Source organism: Pinus tabuliformis, chromosome J (genome assembly GCF_031772625.1).
Source record: "Pinus tabuliformis cultivar Carrire ecotype Pingquan chromosome J, CPIR1, whole genome shotgun sequence".
Taxonomy (NCBI): Eukaryota; Viridiplantae; Streptophyta; class Pinopsida; order Pinales; family Pinaceae; genus Pinus; species Pinus tabuliformis.
In genome coordinates, this window is record NC_142295.1 from 1,091,093,762 (window position 1) to 1,091,117,976 (window position 24,215).

The 24,215-nt window shown below is 38.3% G+C and overlaps 1 protein-coding gene across 1 annotated transcript; it reads right to left on the reverse strand.

The window, feature by feature from the left end:
* Window positions 1-15,881: 15,881 nt before the first annotated feature.
* LOC149230831 (uncharacterized) lies at window positions 15,882-18,075 on the reverse strand. The gene is made up of 2 exons (XM_089381432.1): window positions 16,985-18,075; window positions 15,882-16,323 (listed from the first exon to the last, which is right to left on the reverse strand). Exons 1-2 carry the CDS (start codon window positions 18,073-18,075, stop codon window positions 15,882-15,884), a joined length of 1,533 nt encoding a protein of 510 aa, XP_089237558.1.
* Window positions 18,076-24,215: the final 6,140 nt, after the last annotated feature.

Below are 24,215 nucleotides of genomic sequence, written 5' to 3' on the forward strand. Positions count from 1 at the left end.
CCTCTTTAGATTCTTGCCAAGAGAGAAAATTTGTTAATCTTTCATCTGCTTTTTCTAAGTCCAGTCTCGCATCTACTGATTTGTCAACCATGGATGATGAAATTTCACACAGAGGAAGAACCAGTGAGATATTATGACATAATAGGCTCAACTGACTAGATAATGCCCTGGTAATTTGTAGAGCCTCTGATCTGAATTCTCCCACTTGGGGATATTCCTTGAATCTTTCTATCTGAACTGTTAGTTGAGCGATTTGTTCTTCCTTTGATTTATTCAGCTGTTCATTTAATAACTGCAACTTATTCAATGCTTGGGATAAATCCTGTTGCTCATGAATTGTTTGATCATCAATCCTCTGCTTTTCTTTGAGCAATTGCTCATTCAACTGATCATTTAGCTACTTCTGGACTGCTAATTGTTGTTCCAACTGTTCTATCTTCTGTTGTTTCTCATGTGCCTGTGCTTCTAGAAAATTGATTGCTTGGTCCTTTTCTTTTAGCAAATTACTGACCTCCAATGCTTTATTCATTATGGCCGCTGTGTATGCTCCAGCATACTGAAAAAGTTTGGTGAGGTCTTCGGAAGGATTAACTTCCTCTCTCCATACCACATTTGTTATCTCCATTTGTAAAGTCAAAAGAGGAGAGTGATCAATTTTCCTCTTTTTCCTTTGTCTTTTGATTACAACCCTATGCTTAGGGCTGTAGAAGACATCTAATGGTGGTATCTCTTCTATGTGTAAAACAATTTCATCAGAGGGGTTTTCAGGGATTATTTCTACATCCTTATGAATCATGGGTGGGCCGCTTGTTCCTTCAGTCAGAATTGTGTTGATTACTGATTTCTGACCAGTGGTCACCTCAGGTGTGCTGAATCCTTGAATGTTCTCAATATTACTAATGTTGGAATCAAATTGCTGCCATTCCTTGATTAGTTTAAGATCAACATAAATGCTTGAATCAAGGGGCCTGCTACTTGTTTCTTGTCTCTGCTCCTGTTCTGGCAACTTTTCCTTTTCGGGAACCTTCTCCACTATAGGAGTATTATCGACAACTTTCTGTTCACTTTGACTCTGTGGCTGAACTGTTGGGGTTGTAGCTAATAGATCTAAAGGAAGAGTTTGCAACCTCTGGGCTCTGAGCCTATCGAATTTTTCTAACCCCTCTTCTCCATATTTGATACGAGCCAATCCTTTAACCCGATAAAATATTTCGGTTGAAGCAAACAAATCATCAAAGTCATCGACTTCATGATCAAATCTAGTAAGTTTAGCTTGAGAGGTAACGTTATAGGCAACCTTCCTTGGGTCAAATTTCCTATTCGAAATGGTGGCAAGATTTAGCATCTGAATCTTCTCTGCCTCTTTTTCTGCATGTTTATAATCATGTAAGGTAAAAATGCCACACCGTAGGGGGAATGTAGGCCACATATGTTTCTTGGAATCCCTCAGGGTTTTTGACATTCCTTCAATTGTTATCTGATATGCCAACTCTCGGGCTAACAGTTTGTCAGGAACATATAGAGGAAGAACATGGGGTTTGGTAAGACTGCCAAAAAGCCTTACATAAGTGAATTTCTCCTCTCCGAACCAGCTACCCACTGTTGTTAGGTCAATTGCTTCTTTTTGAGATATCCTTGGGTCAGGCTTATTGAAGATAGAATAAGATACAGGTAAGACAAAACCATTGGAAATTCTATACAAGTGATTCTTATAGTGGGCCTTCCACAACTATTTGTGATAGATATGAATAGGATTAGGATCTTTGGGAGTCCACTTCCATCCGAGTACGGGGTATTCAGAATTAAAACAAATAATATCAAGAATATATGCACTGTAGTAAAAAGGAGGAATGATCTGGGAAGTTGTATATGCTTTCCTTCTGTATTCTAGTATCTCAGTGGCTATTCTATCAAATAGAATATTTGCCCAATCCATAACATAACCATTAATTGCAGCTTCCATTAACGGGACTATATCTATAGTAAATTTTGTAGAATCATGTTGTCCCCACAATCTACACATCATATCGCCTACATAGCAATAAGGAGAAGCTAATGAGTCAACAGAATACTTACCCGATGACTCGTGCTTATGTTTCTCTGGGAAATGCCTCCAGTGTCTGATCGGGTCCGACTCCAAGTCATTTTCTTTTGCAAACGCTTCCAGGAATGCCTTGTTGTAGTGCTTCTCAGGCGGAGGTAGATGGTACATTTGCCTGAGATCTTCAGGTTTAAATGACCCGAATATTCTTCCATCAGCCGTGGAAAATGTTCTGTCTGAAGTTGGGATTTTCTCGACAACCCATCTAACCACATCAGTGTATGGCAAAATTTTGGCCCGCGCTGCTATCCTGTGAAGGTATGAACAGGCCAGTTCTTTGAGAGTTCCTTCTGACTTGCTGGTGGAATCGGTTGTGGCTTCCTCTTCCAATTCTTCAGGCTCCTCTGCCTCTATCAAATTGTAGATGCTTTCCCAGCTCACATTTCCCAGACCGAGACATGTTGTATCTGATATTAGTCCCTTCCTGCTTGGTTCTGGTTCTTTAGCTATACAGGGGTTGCCTTGGCCTTCTTAGATTTCTTCCCCATCTTCTCCGGATTCATGAGTTCAAAGAAACTCTGCACAGAAAATTACAAACCGTAATACAGGGATATTGTCGCTGAAAGCCAATATGAAAATGAATAGAATTAAGGTAGTTAACATATGATAAGTCGGACGCAATCAAGAACCACCACGAGTGAAACTTTTGAAGGATTTACTCTTAATTGTGAAATTAATAGCCGTTCGAGCCGCCAATCATGATGAATAAACATCACAAATACCCGTCTCATCAATCATATATTGCATCATTATCTCAAGTGTATCTTTTGATTTTACCGATCGGCGATAAATCACAATTGGGAGTTTCAAAAGGGCGAGGCTTCATCACTTGAGACGAATATCTCCGATTGCGATAATGTGATATTATAATAAGGCGGGATATGTTTTCATTGAATTGGTTTGATTTATTATTTTTTAAAATACTTATGCATGCAAACCATTGTCGCGAATATTTTCTCCTTGAGATGCGTGCCTTATTTATTGATCGTAATCGGGAGTTCGACTTGTGTTTTAGCACTTTGTCATACGACACCTTTGATTGCCGATTGCGATTACATTTATTGGATCAGAGGATTTAATGAGGACCTTTTTCGATGTATCCCTTCGTCATTGCGATATGCGATCTCCGATTGCTTTATCGCAATTTAGAATTATTTATAATATTTTTCCAATAAACACTTTATACTTTATTCAAAAGGCTTTACAAAATGAATTACTTACATCGGGCCTTTTGATAATGGTTTTTTTTTTAATAATGAAGATAATACCAGTGTTATTTATCAAATCACAAATCTTAATAAGTTTATTTAAAAAGGGACCCATTTCTTATTAAAAAATTTGTGTAAAAGTTTTTTAGAAATGGGGGGTTGTTGTATAGCACAACAAATCCAAAGAAACATTTGGCGTTTTTTGCATATATTTGTTTCTCCTCCAATAGTTTGAGCACCCTGTCAACATGTTGAACATGATCCTTCCAAGACTTGTTGTAGATTAGTATATCATCAAAAAATACTAACACAAATTTTCTGAGGAAGGGTTTGAAAATGGAATTCATCAAACCCTGAAATGTAGAAGGTGCATTAATAAGGCTAATAGACATGACCAAAAATTCATAATGACCCTCATGAGTTCTAAATGTTGTTTTTGGAATGTCTTCAGTTTTCATTATGATTTGATGATACCTTGAACGAAGATCCAACTTGATAAAGTAAATTGATCCATGCAATTCATCCAATAATTCGTCAATGGCATGAATGGGAAATTTATCTTTAATAGTGATTTTGTTGAGCTCCCTACAATTCAGACACATGCACCATGACCCATCCTTCTTGTGCGCCAATACTACTGGAGCAGAAAAAGAACTTTGACTAGGTTGAATTATACCAGCCTCTAGCATTTCTGCAACCATACATTCAATTTCACTCTTTTGGGCATAGGGATATCTATAAGGCCTGATGTTTGGAGGAACACTTCCTGGAATCAAATGAATAGCATGATCATGATCACGAATAGGTGGGAGGCCTTTGGGAGTCTCAAATACCTTGGAATGATTGTCCAAGACTTTTTGGAGATTTGGATAAATAAATGATTTCGATGTGGGAACCTCTAGCGAACATAATTGTGCAATTACTCCTCGTTGTTCTTTCTTTAGAAGCTTTGTCATTCCGCTAGAGATGATTATCATTCCTGGTTTCCCTGTGATACCCCTTAATTCAACTTCATTTCCTTCCAAAGAAAATTTCATGAAAAGTTATTGAAAATTAAAAGCTATTGTAGCCATTGGACTCCTAGTACAACATCAACACCACCCATTGGAATGGAAATCATTGGGCTATTTAATACATATTCTCTCATGGATAGCTTGATATTATGGCACTTTTCAGAGAAATTTATGGTTCCTCCACTTGCAACCATCACTCGACACTCTGATGCTGGATATAGGAAGCAATTCAATTCCTTGGCTATCTTACAATGAACAAAATTATGTGTACTTCTCGAATCAATCAACACTATTACTTTTTTCTTCTTGATATGTCCTTCTATCTTGATAGTTTGAAGAGTGGTAATTCCAGCCAATGCATTACAAAATATGGTCGGATTCATTTCTTCTTTCTCTAGGGTTTGTTCCTGGTGTATATCGTCTTCTTTTGATGTTTCTTGTTCCTTTTCTTCCTCTTCTTCGCTATCTATGTAAAATAATTTCTTCTCAGCGCACTTATGACCTTTATTGTATTTGCTATCACAATTGTAACAAAGCCCTTTTGCTCTTTTTCTTCCAATTGTTTTGGTGTCAACCTTGTAGGTTGTGGAAAGCTAGGGGCAGCAACACTTCCATCTTTATAGTTGTGAGTGGTTGGCTTCCTTGAGGCCATAATTTTTTTTCCATTTTTCTTGCCAACCTGAATGCTTTTTCCAATGAATCAGGTTCCCAAAGGTGAACCTCATGTTGGATGTTATCCTTTAAAGTCCCTATGAACACATCAATCATATGCTTCTCTGGAATATCTTTTACCCTTATATTCAATTTTTGGAAGTCCTCAATGTGCTCCATCATTGAACCCTTTTGTTTGAGATTTATCAATTGGCTAAAAAAAGTGTTGATTTTTGTATCCTCATAATGTGCTATCATTTCTTCCGTAAAAATTGCTAAAGTGACAATTTATTTACAAGAGAAAAGCCATCAATACCATACAAACTGATTTGGTTCCAAATACGAAGTTGCAATGTGTACCTTCTGTGTGTTTTGCACATTGTGGAGATCAAAATATTGCTCCATTTGTAGTATCCATGTTACGGGATCTTTGCCATCAAACTTCCTCATACCGATCTTTGGAACATGGCGGGTATTCAATCCACCGTTAGAGTCTATGTAATCATGATTAACATTTATTTTGTTCTCATCATGAGTTTCCTTTACTACCCTTTCGCCATTAGTAAGCATTTCTTGTAGCGAATTTGTCAAATTTGTCTTCAAATCTTCCATGTTGCTTTTAAGTTTTTCTTCTATACCATCCATCTTAGCTTCCACGTCCGTCTTCAAATCTTCCATGTTGCCTTTAAGTTTTTCTTCTACACCATCAATCTTAGCTTCCATATCTTTCTTTAAACCGTCCATCTTAGCTTCCATTACTTTTTGTGAGAGTGAATTTTGTTGCACTAGGTCTCATAATTTTGATATATCATGTTGCATTTCTTCCTCTTATTCATGAGTCATGCTAAATATTCAGGTTGTTTACCAAGTGTTTCCATTTTCTTTCTTTGGGGCATCAATTAATGATAATAATGCTTCACTATGCCCTTTGAATTCCTTCAAACTAATTTTTCAAACCAAAGTTATGCAAAATTTGAAAAAAACTACACACATTTTTTCACTTTGTAGGTGCTCAACGTTGAATCTATTGTATCTTTGTAATTTCGGATCTTCAAGGTTTGAAATTGCGTCCTATGGTAGCCCTCTGAGCCCTCTTTCCAACTCCCCAAGTCTGATCAAGATTGGATTCTCCAAGGAATAGTTATGCCAAATCTCCATCGGTGATCTAATTATAGACTAGTTCAGTAGAGCGAACTTGTACGAAGTGCCACGTGTCACTGTTTCAACCTTAGGACCTGAAACCGATAAACATAAAACTATAGGCCATCCTCTTTCTGCAACTCCTTACGAAATTTCAATCTGATGCTCAGAAAGAAAGTTGTGACGATTTTCCCCAGGTCCCCTGTTTGAGATATAATTCGGGATCCTACAAAAACCCTAAATTCCTTGGATCATATCTCCGAAAATATCGCAAGACAAGATTTGAAATTCGAACTCGAGGTTCAGCGCGATTTCGGCTCAAATGGGTTTTTTTTTAGCTTCTGAAACGTCGCAGAAAAAAAGTTATAGTGAAAATGCCATGATGACCTGTTTGGAGCAGCGAAACCCTATAATCCAAAGCTCTGATACCAAATGTTATGCAACCAGCTCACAAAATAGAAGAAAAGATAGATCAACGCCTTCAAAATCAACCTCTTCGTGGGGGAAACCTCCTTTAAATTACACAAATTAACAATTCTTGGATGATACAAATGAAAAAACCTCCTTTTTATATATAGGAGTCCAAGGGGTCACAATATAATCAAAGCAAACACAACAATAATAATATAAGGGCACAACAATAACAATAGTGGGCTTTTATGGGGCACAATAATAACAATATGGGGACAATAGGGGCACAACAATAACAATAAAGGCTACAATGACAATAGTAATGGGGGACTCACTAGTATTATAGGGACCTAAGAGTTTCCTCTTAGACCTCTTCTTGGCGCCACTACTTCCTCCGATCTTTTTCTACATTTTTTGTGCTTATTTTCTTCTCTTGTTATCTTTGAACTTCTCCCTTCTTGTATTTCTCTCCTAGTATTTCCCTCCTAGTCTCCCCTCCCTTCACCACTACCAGTTTCAAACCACCTCCATTCCCTAGTCTAAATTCTTCCCTCTGGAAAAAGCACAATATGATGGCACATCAGCGTGCTAGAGTTAGATGTGGTGCAATTTATTATCAAGAGTTGGGAAGCTCTTATGCCCAACAAAGGGTAGAAAGATTTCCATCTTGTAAAAAAGAAGAAACAACTACAAAGGAATCTTGTAACGAATTTCTTAATAGAATTTTACAAACAATTGATACAAAATCATGTAAAAATGAAGTTTTGCCTCATTTTTTAAACTAATATTCAACCATTTTGGAAACATATTTAAAATATAAACTTAGAAATTTCAAAATTATAATGATAACAGTTGTTGATATTTTTTTTTAAAATATACTTTTGTTAATAAAATTCTAAAGATATAATTGAAAAATCTAAGAGGAACAACTCTTTAGTTCTCCTCACCATTCAAATCAACTCTTATATAATTACATGGAAATTCTATACGGATTCAAAGATATAATTGTTAAATCTAATCTTGAAAAAGGAAAAATGACAACTCCAGTGTAGGTCAAGAAATAAAAGGAATTTCTGAAGTCAACATTTATGAAAATAACCTTGTAAAATTTCTAGAAAAGAATATGAATCAAGACTCTTATAAACAAGTTGAAAATCATGATTATCATAAAGATGATATGAATCAAGACTCTTATGAACAAGTTGAAAATCATGATATGTCAAAATAGAACGTAAAGAAAAGTAGGTGAATAGGTGAATGATAATTTTGCAATTGAGAACGCAGTGAGAATGGTACGCAAAAATGTACTTTGTAATATGATCATCTATTTTTCTCTTAATTATGAATTAAAAATACACTGAAATGAGTATATGATCATATATTTTCCTCTTAATTATGAATTAAAAATGGACTGAAATGGAGTATACGTGGATACATGCCATGATTTTAGTCTCCAACCATCCCATCTTGCCTTATGGATGCTTTTTTTCAAAATATGAGTTTGTATGTGCTTTGATATAATATTGTTAAGCATGAAATTAAAAACTCAAAGGAGGACACAACAATGTTGATATGACCACTAAAAGTTTACACATTTTTTCAAGTCATAACTTTTCCATTATTTTAAATCTGAAAATATATTTGAAATAATTTAAAAGATGCTCTTGAATCATATATTGAGTGAATTACACGAGAAGATTGGTATGTTATACATTTACACAGTCATGTGACTTTGTTGAAGAGTGGACGAACCAAGTTTTATAGAATGTAGCAATATTTTATAAGCCAAACCTATATACATTTCTCAGAGATATAATGAAATGATACCAACTTGACATTAGCATTGTTGACATATTTTTGTGCCCCGCCGTTATCACTTTTTATTATATACCATATCCAAAAATCTTGTAGTTATGTCATTTTCTACATGTACGGAAACATCCCACTGCTCTACACATCTCTGCTCTCTGCACAATCCCTCCCGCACTCTCATACACAATAATTTTAATGTGTGCGGAAAGACTACACTACCCAATCCTCTACACACATCTCCCTCTGCACATCCATATGTTCCGCAGAGTTCAACTTCCTACACATCATTTTCTCTGCATAAGCAATATCCCGCACATATCAAATCTTTGTACATTGTATGCCATAAATGCTACTTCGCCATCTTTATTCCATACTCAATGGATATCAATCATTTTCTCCTTTCAAGGCTAATTGAAAGCTCATTTAAGAAATTTTCATCCTCAAGGTAAAATGAGGTGCTTGAAATTGTACCACGTGAATTACTTGCTAGCTCACATCTTAAAGATTGCCACAAGTTATTAACTTCCCATTATCATTCTTGCATGGCCCGATAAAGGTGGTACATGAAGAAGTTATATCCTACTAAATGCTAATGTAAAACAAGGATTTAACAACTGAGAATTCGAGTAAAGCTTCAATTATCTATCACATATTCCTAATTACATTAAATAAAAAAGAAAGGAAGAGCCAATTTGTGGGATACAACTAATTCACTAGCTTGTCAAGAAAAAAACTTCCATTGGTTAGCTTCATATCAATGGTATGTAAATTTGGCCCTAGAAGGTAGACAAAAGAACAAGATTTGGAGTTTAGGATTGGTGAACATTGCATGTGTCCTAGAAGTCTTCGGCTTCAGAGAAATTGATAACTGGTGTGCCCAATAGTTTGGCACCCAAATTGGAACTATGAAGCTTGGCCTGAATAAGAACCCAATATTGTTAACTCCTAAGGTCTTCAAGAAGATATTGAATATTTCATAGGCCAGCCACCAAGCAGTTGAACTTATTTGAAGTGGACGCTTTTCTAAACTGCCAAGGTGGAAAAACGAATGCCATTTAGAAGTTCATGTCGCCTTCTGCATAGGTCCCATCTAGCCTATATTTCTTTGATATATCTATACTTGACAAACCTTATAGAAAGTTCTCTTAGTTATTTTCCCAAGTTTGGGATGGGAAACCACTACTAATATACCCAAGTTAGTTCTGTACATATTTTATTTTTCTTTTAAATGTGATATTGTATTTGACTGGGTTGAAGTTATTTCAAATAAGATTTCCTTTTAACTAGTTAATTATTGTTAGAAAATCAGAAAGGCAGAAAGATTTTCTTATTCTTGATAATTACTTGTGATGTTTCTTGTTATTATGATTCTTTATATCTTCTTTCTTTTAGTTCATCAAGCAATTACCAAAGCAACAACACATAAAACAATAGACACCAGATGTAGGCACTATGCTAGGGAAAAACCCCCCTCGAGGGGAAAACCCAGTCAAGAAATTCTTCCTTTCAATAGTATTCTTTGAGACTCTTCACCCTAGACAAATACCAGATCTTCTCTCCGCACCAAGTCAGTGTACCAGAACTTCAACCCCTTTCCAACAACTTCAACTAAGTAGCAGCTTCCGGCAACAGTGAAACTTGGAAGACTTCGATCTCCCAATCTAGGGCATGAAACAAAGAGAGAGAGAGGCACCAAAATTTCGATTTTCTTCTTCTCCTTAGACTCCACCCAACTTGCACTTCCTTTGGCTTCCCGGCAACAAACTTCGCACTTTTCCCAACTACAAGAGATATCAAACTTCTTGTGAGAGAGTGTGCTCCAAATGAATTCGATGTGCTTGTATTTATAGGCTCCATGTGAGGTCGAATTAGGGTCCTTGGGCTGGCTTAATGTGGAGGATACATAAATCATATTTGACTCAATATTTAACTTTTTTACATGATTCAAAAGCCCAAGAAGGGTCTCTTTAAAAGTACAATGACTCTATTGACTCAGAATAAATCCTAGAAGTCATCAATGGGGACTCTGACCTAAAACAAGGTGACCCAAGCATAAAAATCATGCTTTAATAAGTCACAATAATAATAATAAGTATTATTTTCTTTATTCTTTTGACAAGTACATTACAAGAGGACTCAAATACATTAAATGGAGACCAAACCTAGTTACATTTTCCAACACTCCCTCTTAACTAGGGAGGTATTCATCATATACAAGTACAATGGAAGATCTCAAACGATATGAACAATGAAGAACTTTAGACACCGCAATGCCATGGACTAGATTCCTGACCAGGGGAATCTATCCATCAGTTTCTCAACAATTTAGGCACAACAATGCTGCAGACTAGATTCCTAACCAGGGTAATCTATCTGGGTGGGACTAAGATGGACTCAAGCTTTCAGCCCCTCTAGGTACCATCAAGGTTACTTGCTAACCATCAACCCAAAAATCCAGGTGTGTATCCAAAACAGAGTTCTTTAATCAACACCACCTTTCCAAATTTGGAACCTAAACATCAACACAAAGTGTCGGCCAGATGTCCTCCCAGACAATTCTTCACTCACAAAGCCTCAACACTTCTTGATCTAGCATATCAAGGATGACAAATCTCTCCCAATCAAATTGTTTGGTAACCAACATGCTATCAAAACCTTTGAGAGATGCACATGTACAAACACAAGCCCAATCAATAATATACTTTCACATGTACATAAACAAATACAAAACTCTGGGGTCTTTCAGACAACTCGATGTTGCTTCTCAAATTTTTCATAGTAGAACTGTCAACCGAATCTCTGACAAAAGATTCTTCAATCATACTCTTTCCTTTCCTACTTCTCATGAAGCAACATATCCTCCGAAATTCATTCTTCAATCAAAACCAAGTTATGCCCTCCCTCTCAACCAAGAAGCATCTTTTTAACCAGACTCCCTCTTAATATTAAGGAGATCTCTTCTATTCAAACTTCCTCAGGGAGATCAGCTTCTTCTTTTCGTCATCAGAGAATATTTCGTGGCTTCCAACCATTTCATCAGAGTTATCATCATCCTCATCATGCTTATCACATTAACGAGCATATTCACCATATTGAAGATTGTGTATTTGCACAACTTAGATAGCAAGTACAACCAAATCTATAGAAGCATGAAGTTAGCCATATCAGAATCACGAAAGCATTTCAACTTTATACACCATATACCTAAACTTAATTATAACCAAGAGACTCATACTCTTCAACATCTTGCTAGGGACTTTGTCTTAAACCCTAGGCAACTTCATAACAATTTTCATTACATCTAGGGTTTCAATGTTTCTTCCAAAGGTATGACATACCTTACTACAACATATAGAAAACCCTAGAAACAATTCAAACAAATATAGATCTACAAAGCATCTAACAACTTTTCAAAATTCATATGTTAGACTTCTCACTAGGGTTTCATACAAATCCTATATTTCATAAAAGAATTAATCAAAACCAATCACAGCTTAGTCATTAACATGACCAGCTTCCACTAGGGTTAGTTGCAAACCCTATATTTTTCAATCAAACATCAATCCCAACTAAAACTCAGATTTCAACAACCTTACACAAATCTCAAATCATTATATTGTCATCATACATCAGAGATTTCTATTTCTACTAATGTTTAACTCCAAAACCCTGGAATTTCATTTTCACAATCTCAACAATCATTATATAAATAGATCTCAGATTGTTAGATCACACATACTATAGAGTTTAACTACTACTAAGGTTTGCCTACAACACCCTAGATTTCCAAATATCATCATCCTTGAATCTCAGACAAGGAATTATATCAAAATCCTAAGACTTATGATCATTAACACACATATCTAGGAATTGATAGTCATGCATAAGCATATCATATGCCTGACAACATTAATACATTAGACATATTGACCTAGACCAAGCTAGGGTTTCAACCCAAAGGACATATTTATATATATACCTAGGATTTCATCATCATGAAAAGGCATTTCATATCATGTGTTAGTCAAACCCAGCTTCACAAAAAATCAATAAGAGTTATGCAACAAATTTGATTAAACTAGGGTTTGATCAGACAAACACACATACCAAGGAAATCATTTCTAAGACATTATAAGGGTCTTGCTTACACATTCCACCAAACCCTAATGAGTTAGAGTTTCAATATAGGAACATAACAAACCCAAAAATTACCAATACTTCAAAGGTTCGAGATTTTAGACCTTATCATTCAACCCTAAGATAGGTTTTCCTGATCATACCAAAATCCCAAGCATGACATCATCAATAAAACTTCAAATAGCATTTCACAATATCCCTAAGCAATTTAGGGTTTCAAACATTCACATTAGCATACCCTTAGGTTATGGTTTTCCATAGAACTTGTCTGGGGTTCTATAAAATCAGTTAAAAGTAGGAGTGGGGTAGATTTATCAAGTGATGAATCACCCAAAATAAGAATCAATATGATTCACTATAGCTAGACATAACAATGTTAGTAATAGATTTTTCAAATGAATAAACATTTATTAAAGAAGTCAATGTTATTGTAGTTTAATGCATACCTTTATTTCTTTGACAAACCTTATCTTGGGTGGCTTTCTTCCATACTCTTTGAGGATAAGGCAAATGTTTTCCTAATCCAGACAATCGAGGGAGAATGGTGATTAGTATTAATATAATCAAAACTAAATGAGTACATGAAACCAAAAACTGAAAGGAAATGAGATACTTATCTTTGGGAGTTGTTGGGGGCTCCCTCCAAAGCTTGAGGGATACCTACAAACTTATAAAAACAATAAAAATGTCTTTTCCAAAATATGTTAAAAACCTATAAATTCTAAAACATCAAAAAATATAAAACAAGATATCTAAAGCTACAAGCAAAGGACTTAGTAGTGTAAGTCCCTAATGTCAGATTCTTCGGGCTTGAATTTCTTTGGGTCTCCTTCTTTAGCAAAGTTGGCTTGATCTCTTTCTCTCTTCTTGTTTCTTGGATTGTCGGGACAGTCACTCCTATAGTGACCCTTCTTATGACATTGACAACACTCTATTTTAGACATGTCAACTTTCTTCCTTCATCCTTTTGATTTCTTTCCTTTATGTTGAGCAATGTAGGCATTTGATACTCCTTTAGGATTGGCAGCTAATGAGATCCTTAATTCTTCATGATTGCAGGCAGTCCATAGTTCTTCAAAGGTTGGAGCTACCTTTCAATTGTTAAGTCCTGCAACAAATGCACCCCAAGTAGGTGGTGTTGAAAATAACAACAAAAAATGCTAAAAATAGAAATGAATAACATTGCTATAGATAGCATTTCAGGGTATATTCCAATTTTAATTTGTCCTTGAATTAAAATTGAGAATTAAAATTCGAAGTTAGTCTCACCAGCTGTTTGAAAAACAATTAATTAATTTATCTTGAGTTAATTAGTTCCTTGAGGATTGCGTAGTTACTACAGAGGTCAGAGCAGTGTGTGATGTGAGAATCACACAGGTTACAGCTGGAGGACCCAGGGAAACCTGTGCAAGGAAATAAGAGGCTTGGAGGACAGAGGAGAAGGCGTATGTGTTGTCTATTCTGTCTATGAGCAGCAGTGAGGGATTGTACTAAGCGCTGGATAGCTTGAGAGCTAAAGCTTTGTGTAATCCTGAGATATTTCCACTTGTATGATAATACAGATAGCGGGGTTTTTCGCTGAGGCTTTCCCCAGAGTATTCTTCTGAATTTCATGTGTGATTGAATCTTCTTCTCTATTATATGTGTTTTGTTTGATCTTGCTCAAAATCGATTAAGCTTCCGCAAGTTTGATTGTAGAAGTAGATTAAGTATTTTGCTTTAGTACATTGCATAATTAGTTTAATCTACAGTGAGAATTTCTACATGGTATCGGAGCAAAGGTGATCAAGAAGGGAAAAGTTCGAAGTTTTAAGTTTTTGATTGCAGGTACAAAATTGATTTCTTATCACATCTCAAAGTTCACCAATGGCGTTCAATGGCTTGAGACTCGAGTATGCCCTGGATGGCAGCTCGAATTACATAGCATGGAAGGATCGCATGGAAGCGGTATTAGAAGACAATGGTTTGAAGGACTTCATTGATCAAGAAGTCCCCAAGCCAGCAGCAGCTAATGCCCAAGAATTGGCAGAATGGAAGAAATGTGTGGTGAGAGCGAGGAGGATTCTTCTAGAGGGAGTTCGAGACCATATTGTCTCGAGTCTCCATGGGAAGGAGACTCCGTTTTCAATGTGGAAGACATTGAAGGACCTATATCAGAACAACAGTGACCAGAGGAAGCGACGCTGAAGGACAAGCTTCGGAAAATCAAGTGTGAAAAGGGCGACACGATTTCTACATATCTGAACAAGCTCACCACCTGCAGAGATGAGCTTAGAAGTGTAGGAATCACGACAATCGATGATGACATGGTGAGTCTTGCTCTCCTCGGTCTTCCTAAGAGCTAGAATAGATACCAGGACACAGTGAATGGAAGAGAGAAACTGCCGGATTGGGAACGACTGTGGTCAGATCTGATCATGGAAAATTTTAGGGGCAAATGTTCACCCTTTGGCGAAATTAAGGGGTTTTAAATTTTTAGTGGGCGAATATTTTGTATCATAGTACATTTTTACAAATCGCCTCAAATAGCCCACCTTATTTTAAGGGAGAGAGTAAAAAAAGGTAAATTTAGCCCTTGAAATTAGGAGTTACAACCTTCCATTCGCCCTAATTTTCAAGAATAGGTTTTATTTAAGTGAATCCTATGGGCCATATACCATATTTATAAAAGAGGTATGGTAAATTAATAAAAATATAAATAAATGAGAGGTATGGTAATTAAATAAAACATTTTTTATATTTACTCCATAAGTCACCTTATATACATGCAAGGGTGTAAACAAATAAAAATATAAATAAAGTGGAGGTATGGTAAATAAATAAAACCTCTTTTTATACTTACTCAAAAGGTATGGTAAATAAATAAAAATATAAATAAACTAGACAAACCTCTTTTTATATTTAGTCCATAACCCTCTTTCTATTTATGAAGGCTCAAAAAAACAGGGTTTATTTAAGTGAATTCTATGGGCCAAATACCATATTTGTAAAAAAGGTATGGTAAATTAATAAAAATATAAATAAACGAGAGGTATGGTAAACAAATAAAACATTTTTTTATATTTACTCCATAAGTCACCTTATATTTACGAACACTCAAAAAATGCGTTATATTTAGGTGAAACCTATGGGCAAAATACTATGGGCCAAATACCATGGGCTAGATTATTATTATTTTTTTACAGAAACGGATATGGATTTATATTAGATATTGGCCAAAATGCCTTTCACCGGTTACAATAGATCGGGCATAGCCCTTGAATTTTCTTCCACTAACTAATCATAGGCCCCAAAATTTGGAGATCTACGTTTTTTACTCGAGACTAGAGAATCTATCTCTGTAAATTTTCCTATCTTAAATGTACAAACAAAATGATTCAAAATAATGCAGTAAAACATAAAAATAATTTATGGTATGGAGTCCCACTCCTCAATTCCGTCTTTCAAGAGAGAGCCAGCAGGAAGTGGCACCACCCTGTTGGCTTCCAAATCAGCGTCTTTATTGTTCCCCCTCAATACATGAAGGAAATTTGCAGTCTGGAAAGATTTCACCAGAATTCTGATTCTTGAAATCACTCTTGCCAATCTAAGATCTGCAGGAGAAGAATCCTCCAATAAGACTTTAATTATGGACTGAGAATCTCCTATAATATGAACATTTGATAGACCATAGGCCTTTGCTTGCTTGAGACCTTGAAGAAGTGCCAAGGCTTCTGCTTGAATGCTGGTGGATTGTCCTAATCCCCAAGCGAACTTAGTCACAATTCTGCCCTCCTTATTCTTTATAACTCCTCTTGCCCCAGCCAATCCGGGGTTGCCTTTCGCTGCCCCATCAAAGAACAGAGTGTATCTGGCTTGCATGATGAGCAAATTAGATAATTCATTCTCCTTCCCTCTGAATTGCCACTCTTTTGTATCCTTGTGTTGCCTTGTTTCTCCAGAGAATTGGAGATCCAACAAGGCACCCCAGTCTAAGTCTTGCTGGCTTAGGTTCGAGTCCGACAAATGCTCCCCCGGACTTTCTTTCCATAGACTTTATTTTGATGATGGTGAACTGCGGATTTAAGCTCTCATCTCTGAAGACTCTTTTATTTCTCTCCAGCCAGATTTGCCAGCAGATAAATTTCGGCAAGGAGAGTCATGCAGCTTTGAAACTTTCGTTTTTTGGGAGCGTTTCTGGGTAGAAGTTTCGTCAGTTTGCAAATAAGTCAAAGATAGACGTAGGTAAGATGAATTTTGTTTTCCAATGACTCAAGAGGTTCTGCCAGATTTCTTTTGAGAATTTGCAGCCCAAGATTATGTGTTGGGCGTTCTCTTCACTGTCACAGCACAAGTGGCATCGTGAGGGACCTTGGAATCCTTTCTTCTTCAATCTGTCTTCTGTTAAAATTCCTTTGTGGCATAACAGCCAGCAGAATGAGTCAAATTTTGGCATGGTTTTATAAGTCCAGAGCCCCTTCCACACAACAGGGTCTGGAGGGACGTGAGGACGATCTTGGAGGCTTTTATACCCCTGCGCAACAGTATACAGCCCTGGGGCGGCTCCCCAACCACGGGCGTCCTTCCTTCCAACGCGCAGAGGCGCCTTACCGTTCAGCAGAGTGAGAAGGAGATCGCGTTCTTGTATCAGCTCTGGAGGAACAGGCGGAAGTCTCCATCGCAGCCAGTTGCTGCCAGCCCACAGCGAGATGTCCCAAAGAGAAACACAACCTGCTCTTTCCAACCACGGTCGTAGCACTTGCAGAGAACTGTAGCTCGATAATGGGGGATGCATCATGATGCTGTCGTCCCATATTCTGACTTCTTTGTCATTGCCAGGTATCCAATACGCTCTGTCTCTGATTAAAGGAGTTGCTTTGTGACAGAGTTTGATCAATTGCGATCCTGAGGTGGGCAGTGAGGATTCCAGGCATCTTTTCCGCTTCCCCATGAAATACTTCCTCCATAAAGCTCTTTGCGCCCATCCTGGATGAGGACCAATGATTCTCCAGAAAATCTTGGCTCCCATGGCTGTGTTTTGGAGGCTGAGATCTTTGAAATTTAGGCCTCCTTCATTCTGAGGCTTACAGATTTTCTCCCAGCTTACCAAAGGGATTTTCCTGTCATTGAGATTGCCACCTTTCCAGAAGAATTTGCGTATGAAGGCTTCCATTTTCTTGATGATGCCAATGGGAGCAAGGATTACAGAGAATTGAAAGATGGGGAGACTACTGAGAACAGATTTGATGAGGACAGATTTTCCGGCAAGGTTTAACCATGAGAATCCCCATGCTTGAATTTTAGCCTTGAATTCATCCAATAGAGGGATCCAGTATCTGCAGTAAGCTAGTTTTCGGAAGATAGGAAGGCCCAGATAGGTAAAAGAGGTCCAACTGAGGGAGGCAGAAAAGCCAAGGATTCTGGTGATGGCCGAAAGAATGGAGGCAGAGATATTCCAACAAAAATCTTTGCATTTACCTTTGTTCAAACTGTTGCCTGTAGCTTTGCTGTAATTGTCCAGAACCTCCTTGAACTTTAAGGCGGATCTGACAGAGGCAGCCCCTAACAAGAGGGTGTCATCAGCAAACAAAGTATGTAAGTATGGGGGTTTTACGCAGTGCATTATATTAGATATCATTTTGGGTGGGATGGGTGACCTCCTGGGAAGTCCTGGTTACCGGGTGCAAGCCCCGGAAGTGATGATTGATGCTATGTGATTCGTTCTCCACATTTCACTAGTTTCAATCCCACTTCTTCACCCCTGTGAGCATCACCCGATGCAATGAGTGCTAAGTGAACTATTCAAAAATCATGAGAAATTAGTCAGTTACGACTACCTCTCATGGAAATGGTCATACGTGAATGATCTTACTTAACGCAGTTGAATCCCAAAATGATATCTAATATAATGCACTACGTAAAACCCCCATACTTAAATTCAAAAAGAGTCAAGGGATCTCTACTTGAATGGTTCATGAGGCACAATACTTGCTAAGGTTTTGCAAATGGGGTAGCAAGCTAAGTGGGCTTGATTGTGGGGAAAAACTCCACAGTTAAGCGCGCTTGAGCCAGAGGAGTTCTGGGATGGGTGACCTCCTGGGAAGTCCTGGTTACCGGGTGCAAGCCCCGGAAGTGATGATTGATGCTATGTGATTCATTCTCCACATTTCACTAGTTTCAATCCCAATTCTTCACCCCTGTGAGCATCACCCGATGCAATGAGTGCTAAGTGAACTATTCAAAAATCATGAGAAATTAGTCAGTTACGACTACCTCTCATGGAAATGGTCATACGTGAATGATCTTACTTAACGCAGTTGAATCCCAAAATGATATCTAAAACAAAGTATGATTTACATTTTTTACCCCTCTGGCTATGTTGAGCCCCAGGATCTCTTGATCAACCAATTTCTGGTCAAGATAGAAGCTCAGGACAGAAACATGGAGGACAAAGAGAAGCGGAGAGAGGGGGCAACCCTGCCTAAGCCCTCTAGAAGCTTTGAAAAAGCCAGCTGCTCTCCCGTTCACCAAGGGAGCGATCCAGGGATCGACAATACAAGCACGGATCCAATTGATAAAGCCCATTCCAAAGCCAAATTTATGCAAGACTTCCCAAAGAAAACTCAGTCTGACACGATCAAAAGCATTTGCCAAGTCTAGTTTAATTACCATACCTTTCTCTTTGCGAAGTTGGCTCGAATGAATCGCCTCTTGCACTAGAATGAAATTGTCAGCAAGTTGTCTCCCCTGAACAAACCCACCTTGGTTCTCCGGAATGATGGCTGGGAGGATGCCTTTAAGCCTATTTGCAATCACCTTTGTGATTATTTTATAACCAATATTGCAAAGAGAGATGGGGCGAAACCGATTAAAATCTTTAGCACCCTTTTCTTTGGGTATGAGTGCAAGGAAGGCAGAGTTAGTGCTGCCCCCTATTTTCTGGCAATTTTGAGATTTCAAGATCATTTTGTAGAGGTCTTTCTCCACAATCTGCCAACAGACTTGAAGGAATCTTGCAGTGAAGCCATCCGGGCCTGGGGCTTTGTCGGGCTCCATGTCGGAGAGAGCATCTTTTATTTCTTTTATAGAGATCTTAGCTTCTAGATGCTGATTCATTAAAGGGGAGATCAAAGGAGGAACCGCTTCCAAAAATTTAGAGTTTGGGTCAGTCACTCCCTCTTCTTTGTGCAAATTTTTAAAGTGATTGAAAGTTGCTCTCTTTATGCTCCCAAATTCTTTGTGAGTCGAGTTTCCTTCTTTGATTTCTGCAATAGAATTGAAGCTCTTTCTAGCTTGAGCTTGTTTATGAAAGAAGGCGGAGTTTCTGTCTCCCGCTTTAAGCCATAAACTCCTAGACTTTTGTCTCCAGTGCTCTTCCTCCGAAAGGCAAGGTTTATGGAAGGTTTGCTGAAGCTCGGCTTCCTTATCTAACACTTCTTTAGTGATTTCTACATCTTCACTTTGAGCATGATGCTGAGCAAGTCTGTCCTGGGCCTGATTTCTCTCATTTGCAGGGGAGGGGAGAGATTTGGCCCGTGATTTAAGAACAGCTTTCGTTCTTCTAAGTTTTTCTTCCCAGATGAAGAAAGGAGAACCCTTCACTGGCAATTTCCAACTGTCCTGAACCATATTCAGGAACTCAGGATCCTTGACCCAAAGAGAATTGAATCTGAAAGGTATGGGGCCAAGATCCTTGTGATCCAACATCTCAAGCATAATAGGCTTATGATCAGAAACACTGCAAGGGAGGATACGCAATCTCGATTCTAAGCCCAACAAAAGAAAAGAACTCTGCACAAAACATCTATCAAGTCTAGCAACAATGTGACCGGGGCCTATTCTTTTATTGGACCAGGTGAACTTACCATTTTCTGAGGGGATATCGAGGAGATCCCAGTCCTGCATGAGATCCTCCACCCACTCCCTTGCTGGGTCCCTTACGATTGTGCCTCCTCGCTTTTCCTCCATGCGCAGAGTGAGATTTAGATCACCCGCAATAATGATGTTTTCCAAGTTCTTAGACTCCAACAGGTGTCTGACGAAGTCCCAACCCTCTCTTTTCTCCCCTATATTTATTGGGACATAGACATTAAAAAGGCAGAATGTCTCCCCCGAGTCCACAGGTTGTAGCTTCAAGAACAGCCAATGGGTATTTTGAATCTTAGAGACCAACCTATACCTGAGAGGATTCCAGAGAGAGCCCAGCCTCCCAGAGGCTCCCCGTGCTGAAACTGCTTGGCCTCTGTTTCCCTTCCAGAATTTTTTACTGGTTTGGAGAAACTCATTGTCCTCCATTTTGGTCTCCTGGATCAGGAGAATATCTGGGGCTTCTCTTCTAATGAGGCTTCTCGTTGCTTCTTCTTTCGCTTTACTCCCCATTCCTCTGTAGTTCCAGGAGACGATCTTCATCATTTAGATTTATGATGATGGGCTCCCTTGGAACCCTGTGCTTGGTTTTTAGGTATCTTCAGATTTTTTCCAAGGAGTTTCTCCAGCGTGGGCTGACTACCCTGAAGTTTGTCTTTGTAAGTTTCCTTATCTCTCTTTTCTCTTGCAGTTTTGCGGCCCCTTGATGATCTTCTGACCATTGTCTGCGTATCCCATATTTCTCCTTCCTCCTCTGACTCCTCCGAGTCATGTTCCTCCTCGGAGGCTTCAGTTTGCTTATCCTTATTTCTTGCTAAGGCACTTTCTTCAGGTCTTGATCCTGTTGAGGCCATTTTTTCTGAGGGTTTATCTTGCCTATCCTCTTCCTGAGGAACCTCTTCTTCAGAGCTTAAGAGCTCATACCGATTTTTTTGACTTTTTGGTTGAGGAACATTTTGGGTGGAGGCAGGGCAGGAGCCTTGGCCATTTGGGGCCCCAGATTTCTTGTGAGAGGTCTTTGACCGCTTAACTTGATTCCAACCATCTTCCTTTCCTTTCTCTGATTCCACTTTGTTCGGACACCCTCTTGAAAAATGACCGTAGACGTGACATTTACGGCATTTGAAAGGGAGTTGCTCATAGTCCAACACTTGCACATGCGTCCAACTACCAACCTTTATTTTGATAGCCTTCGAGAGTCCCACCTCTAAGTCCACCTCGACACAGATTCAGGCGTAATCGTACTGATCGTTGTTATTTGCTTTGTCAATGAACTTTCCCAAAGCATTGCCAATGTGCATGAGGGACTCCCAGTTCCAACAGTGCACTGGAAGATTAGGGAGTCGAACCCAGACAAGGACTACCGTCGGAACATTCACGGCCGGATCGAAGTCAGGGGTCCATTTATTTAGGTAGAGACCCTAAGGGCCCATGAAATAGGGCCCATTCCTGAAGATCAAGTCTTTGTCCTCCTTAGTGTTGAACTCAAACAGGAAATAACCTCTTCCCAGGAAATATGAAGTGACTTTGTTCTTTATCAACGGGATCCAGTTCTTAACAACCCAATTTTCCATTGATTTTGGCGAGGGGCAAAGACCTGTGAACTAACCCACCAGGGACAAAGCGACCTGGATCGGGCCCTCAGAAGTAAGGTTTACCTCAGGAACATCAGCAAGTTTTTTGACAAACTTGGCAGCTTCAGACTTCTTCTTCTTAGGCAACGAAGCTAGCAAAGAGGAGAAAGCAGCTTCAGCATCAGGGGGAGAAGAATGCGAAGGACCGAGGGGCGAGCCCTGGGTCTCCATGGCCGAGAAGATCTGGTCAGCAGCGAAAAACCCAAACTGCACAAAGAAAAAGCAGAAGAAGAAGCATCTCAGAGCCGAAGAGAAGCAGGAAAAGAATTGGTTAGACCCTGCAGGAAGCGGCCCCGAGGCAGAGGAGCGAAACCCAGCAGATCCGGCAAGGGACAGATCAGAGAGTCCCCGAGGGAGGAGCAGGGAAAAGAGGGAACCGAATAGAGCCGAGAGTCCCTGAGGGCGAGAGACCGCTGAGCGAGCAGCGCCCAGGCTCTGTAGCGCAGAGCGAGAGCGAAAAATAAAAATAAAAATTATGGGCTAGATTATTATTAATACCATGCAAAAAACATTATCAACCCTAATATTAGTATTAATAAAAACAAAAATGGCACATGGTATTGACCCATGGTATTCACCTGGAATGTAGCCTATTTAAATGGGGGAATTAAACTAGCATAGATCCATCTTTACTTTGGATCTACTAAGCCCCGAGAGGTATTAGATATCGTGATATGCAAACTAGCATAGAGTGAAAAAATATTTGATCCCTCTCGGGGCTTGGTGGATCAAGAGTAAAAATGGATATTGTAATTTAATGTATGTTAAACATTTTAACTAGGTTAGAATAAAAAATAAAATAAAAATCAATTATTAATTTTATTAATTTTTATAAATTACTAATAGTAATTTTTAAGCTCCAAGTTTATGATAACCCATGGTATTGACCCATGGTATTCATGTGAGCATGGACCGTTTAAAGGGGAAATCCTATCATCTTAGATCCATCTTAATTCTGGGTATACCAAGTGCTCAGAGGGATAAATAGATTTCATCCCCCTAAGAGTGGTAGATATGGAGTTAAGATGGATATAGGTTGATTTTTATGATAATGAAGATATTAAATAGACTTAGGAAATTATATTGTAAAAACATCTTAAGGTGAATGGTTAAAGCTACATTTAGTCACTTCACAAAATTTAGTAAAAAATACCAATATCTCCATTAATATTGGTTTTTAACTTTTTCTGATTTAACAAAAAAAATTCAAAACAATGAAACCTTATCACTCTTTCCACATCACCCTCGTAGAAGATTTCTCACCATTTTTCAAACATTCTCAATATGATATCTTCATGAAAAAGTTTAGATACTGATGTTGGATTAGTTGTTTGAAAAATAAGTTGGTTTGTACAACCTTTCATTTTCTGTGCTTTTCTTAGTTTGTCCTAATGATCTGTACGGGTTGGAGCCACTGCACCATATTTTTCTAAAAGGTGGAGATTGTTCACCAAAAAGGAAATTAATCTACATGTTACAACGCTGCTAAAAAATGCGAGACCTATGAGGGTAGTGAATTATGCTAATAAGCAATTTAGATTGGGAGAGACGTAGTTAAATTTTATTATTTAATTGAAGATTTCCAATTAAAATAATAATAAATCTACATTTACATATTCATATATTGATTGGAAGGATTCTCACAATGGTCATTTCTTTCAATTAGATCCCCTTTAAGCCCTTGGGATACCTAATACTTTCTTATATAATATGATTGAGGCTTGCTACTTGGCGTGTTGGGGTCAACAAACTTGATGTGTTTTTTTTTATCTCGCAGTTGGAGCCTATGGAATAAGAAAGAAATTTGATAACTTGAAAAAAGTGGTAGCTTGACAAAAGTTGTAGAGAAAAGATTAATCTCTCCTACCTTGACAGAACTCGTTGTCAATATCGACAACTACAAGAACTTTGTTGTGGAATATTATCACAGATGGGTTGGAAGATCCATCAGATGGATGTGAAGACTGCATTCCTCAATGGCAAGATTGAGGAAGAGGTGTACATAGAGCAACCAGAAGGTTTTAAGACCTTCAATCATGAGTCGCATGTGTGTCGACTCAAGAGAGCTTTGTATGGGCTGAAGCAAGCACCTCGTGCTTGGTACACCAGGATCGACAACTACTTCACCAGGTTGGGCTTCACAAAGAGTGAAGCGGATGTGAACTTGTACATCATGGTGGAAGGTAAGTAGTTGATCATTGTTCTTTATGTTGATGATCTGATATTGACAGGTGATGATCAATTGATCATGTCTTGCAAGGAG